The sequence below is a fragment of the Pyxicephalus adspersus genome, chromosome 4 (genome assembly GCF_032062135.1).
Source record: "Pyxicephalus adspersus chromosome 4, UCB_Pads_2.0, whole genome shotgun sequence".
NCBI classification, from domain to species: domain Eukaryota; kingdom Metazoa; phylum Chordata; class Amphibia; order Anura; family Pyxicephalidae; genus Pyxicephalus; species Pyxicephalus adspersus.
This window is the reverse complement of record NC_092861.1, coordinates 113,322,819-113,326,099: the sequence shown is the minus strand read 5'-3', so window position 1 is coordinate 113,326,099 and position 3,281 is coordinate 113,322,819. Positions and strand designations below refer to the sequence as shown.

The following is a 3,281-nucleotide window of genomic DNA, read 5'->3' as shown; positions in this document are numbered from 1 at the left end:
GAGCTTCCCATACAGTCAGTGGGCTAGAGACAGACGTTTCGTTCCTATCGAAGAAGGCCAATATCTCTCTTTCCAAATGAGTCCCAAATTCGCCCTGGTCAAAATTTGTAAGGATTTAGTTCTACTTAAAGTCTAGAATCCAGAGCCCAAAGGTGCATTTAGATTAGCCTATATGTGGATTTATATTCTCTTCCTGTCTCTACCCTCCATGTATCTCTCTCTTTTTTTTCTATCCCCTCTCTCTTTCTCTTTGCTCTGCCTCTCTATGTACACAGAAACCAGTTCTGTGGTCTGGACGTCATTTCCATGATCTTTTATAACTCTACTGGTACTACTCTATTCTACTACTCTACTGTAAAGAAGATAAATTGAAGATGAAACAGACATTTTTTTTAAATACAGTAAAACTTTATTACAACCTTGAAAATCCTAAAACTTTTAAATATTTTTAAACTTGTCCTAGAGGTATTAATAGTCAACTACCATCATTGATACATAGTCCTTGTATGGGACAATATTCTTGTCTGGGTCAACTGCAGCAGAAATCATTTCTTCCATCTCTTCTTGGGTAAAAGGTTCACCTGCAGAAAAGACAATTTTACCTTCTGTTTAACTGTTTACATTAAAAAAAAGTACAAAAGCAATACGACTGAAAAATACATTACCTTCTTCCGTCATGTACCTCATAAGCTCTTCTTTGGTTAGGAATCCATTTTTCTTGTCATCTAAAACCTAAAGAAGAAAGTATATATATTTCTTATGATATGATATATATAAATAATATGAAATATAATTCTTGTCACTATTTTGCTTATAATTATTGCCATTTTAACCAAAACTATTATCAACTGTTGATTTGCATAAAAATATTGCCATATTTTAAAGTTTTCTTAAAACAATGGGCAACATTGCAAATAACATATGATGTAGTGTCTCAGTAGCATTAACATATCATATTGTATTTTCATGTGCCTCATGTAACATTGTAGAAGTTGTATTACCTGTTGATGCTGCCAGTAAGTCTGTAATTTAGATCTTCTAACAGTCTATGCTCTTCACAGTAAAAGTACCAATTAAACGGTTTAGCAATTTGTACCTCTTTGAAAAGTTACTACTAACACTAATGTTCTTTCTGGCTATATGTAAGGGTGATATTCTTTCCACTGGTTATCGATGTAAGAAGCATTCTTCCTATTGACCACCACACTAATGTAGTGTGAGTTTTGAATATAGTAATTAAAGAAAGGGGTTCCCTGAAGAGCTGAAAGAATTTCTGAGGGTTCCCTTTAATGTTAAAAAGGTCAAGAAAGCCTGGTTTAGACAAACCATTTAACACCGACAAAGGAGTTTATTCATTCAGGTAAGCCTGTATTCTGAAAGGAGAAAAAGCATTAACTGTCCATCTAAATCTACTAATCCATAAAACACTTTCCTCTCCAAAAGTGCTGCTGTCCAAGGGTGGCTACATTCCTCCTACACAGATATATTATGATGTGTGTAGTCTTCCTAAAATGGGAAGTGTGTTGATGGCCAGACTACCAGGATAATGGAAACGGCCTAAACAGATGCATTTTCAATTTCTTTCAACACAACCTTTCAACATATTGCCACATTTAGCATCCCTTTTTACTAAAAATGGCAAATTAAAAAATGAAGAATGCTCTAAGCTACAATACAGGTCTGTGTTGTTTGTTACAAACACCTTTGTGCCACTTTTGCAACATATGCAAATAGATATTCTGAGCACCAGTTTAAAAATATTACAGTACCTCTATTCTCTACTTTCTGAAGTCTTTTCACCAGGATATAAAACCTGTTTTCAATTTGTTAAATCCAGTGTTATTAAAGTGGCAACAACGTTTAGAAAAGTTAAGAATAACTAAATTAAAACCAATTCTATTTTATACTTTTGGATAAATAGTCCCCTAAACCAGTCTGGCAGACCACTAAATTTACTGGACCGCACATGTGCGGGGAGCCAGGTGTCACACAAAGTGAAAAAAACTTCCCCTTTAGTGACCTCATGATGCCAGATCCCGTCCACTCCCTGAGCCTGCGATTGGAGAGCGGGCGGGTTGTGTCTAGAGACACATCCCGCCCACTTCCCTGAGCCTGGCGTCCATAACGAGGACGTACCCCTGCTCAGGGGTGCACCGGCCAGAACTGCGGACCACCAAAATTTTCCAGACGGCCACTGGTTGGCAACCGCTGCCCTAAACCAACAATGACAAACCTCAAATGCTCGTTGAAGGACATCTTCAGCTATTGGTCGATACCTAAAGTAAAAAAAGAACAAAGTGGAGGTAAAATGCATAAAAAAAAATTAATTGTAAAATATGAGTATATAAAAACATACTTTTCCCAAATGCAAGATTACAATTAGATAGGATATGTCTATTCTCAAGGGACACAAAAGAGGGGTCTCATGAGGAAGTAACTATGATCCAAAACTATTGGTTGGTAAACATCACTGTACACAGTTACAGCCTGGAGAATAATTTTTTTTTTTCGTTTATGTTTCGTGTTTAGAGACCATACAGCCATACAAACTACTACTTCACAGAGAGGTTCTCTCTAGTCTAGTTAAACTGAGGAAAATGGTGTTGATAAACAAAACATTTCCACCATATATGTTTTGAAGCAATGTATATATCCAAAATGTAATCAATCCAAGATTACATGACTGGTTCAAGCTAATAGAAAGACAAAAGTAACTTAACCAACCACTCGTTACAACTGAACTATGAATGTACAACACATTGAACCAGATGGGTTACAGCAGCAGGGGAGCATGCCGGGGGTCACACCTGTCAGAATGGGCACCTGAGGCTACATATCGCACAATCTCACCAAAACGAGAATAATAAAAGAATTCTGTTTGTTCCAATGAGTCTCAATTTCTGCTGCAACATTTAATAAGTAGGGTAAGAATTTAGAGTATGAATATGAAAGCATGGATCATTCCTGCTTTTTATCAACTGTTTAGGCTGATGGTGTTATGGTGTAGGGAAATTTTCCTGGTACACTTTGGGCCCCTTACTACCAACTAGGACATTTTTAACAATACAGCCTTCTTTAGTATCGTTGCTGATTGCATCTACCCCTTTATGACTGCTATGTACCCATCTTCTGATGGCTATTTCCAGCAGGATAATCTGTCATGTCACAAGGCTCAAGTCATCTTAAACTTAAACATGACATTGCCCAGATTTTTTAACCTCCTGGGCGTTACACTGATGTCTAGATTTTTGTACCAAAAGCGTTACACTGTTTTTCATGAA

General features: G+C 36.8%; 1 protein-coding gene across 1 annotated transcript in view; it reads right to left on the bottom strand.

Annotated features, from left to right (window-relative positions):
• Positions 1-386: 386 nt before the first annotated feature.
• The window catches only part of EFCAB2 (EF-hand calcium binding domain 2), a 17,263-nt gene continuing 14,368 nt past the window's right edge, over positions 387-3,281 (bottom strand). Inside the window, exons 5-7 of the mRNA XM_072410446.1 lie at positions 2,234-2,276; positions 666-732; positions 387-581 (exon numbers count right to left, since the gene is read on the bottom strand). Of these exons, the coding sequence (XP_072266547.1) occupies positions 469-581; positions 666-732; positions 2,234-2,276 (223 nt within the window). The 3' untranslated portion in view covers positions 387-468. The remainder of the gene's footprint in view (positions 582-665; positions 733-2,233; positions 2,277-3,281) is intronic.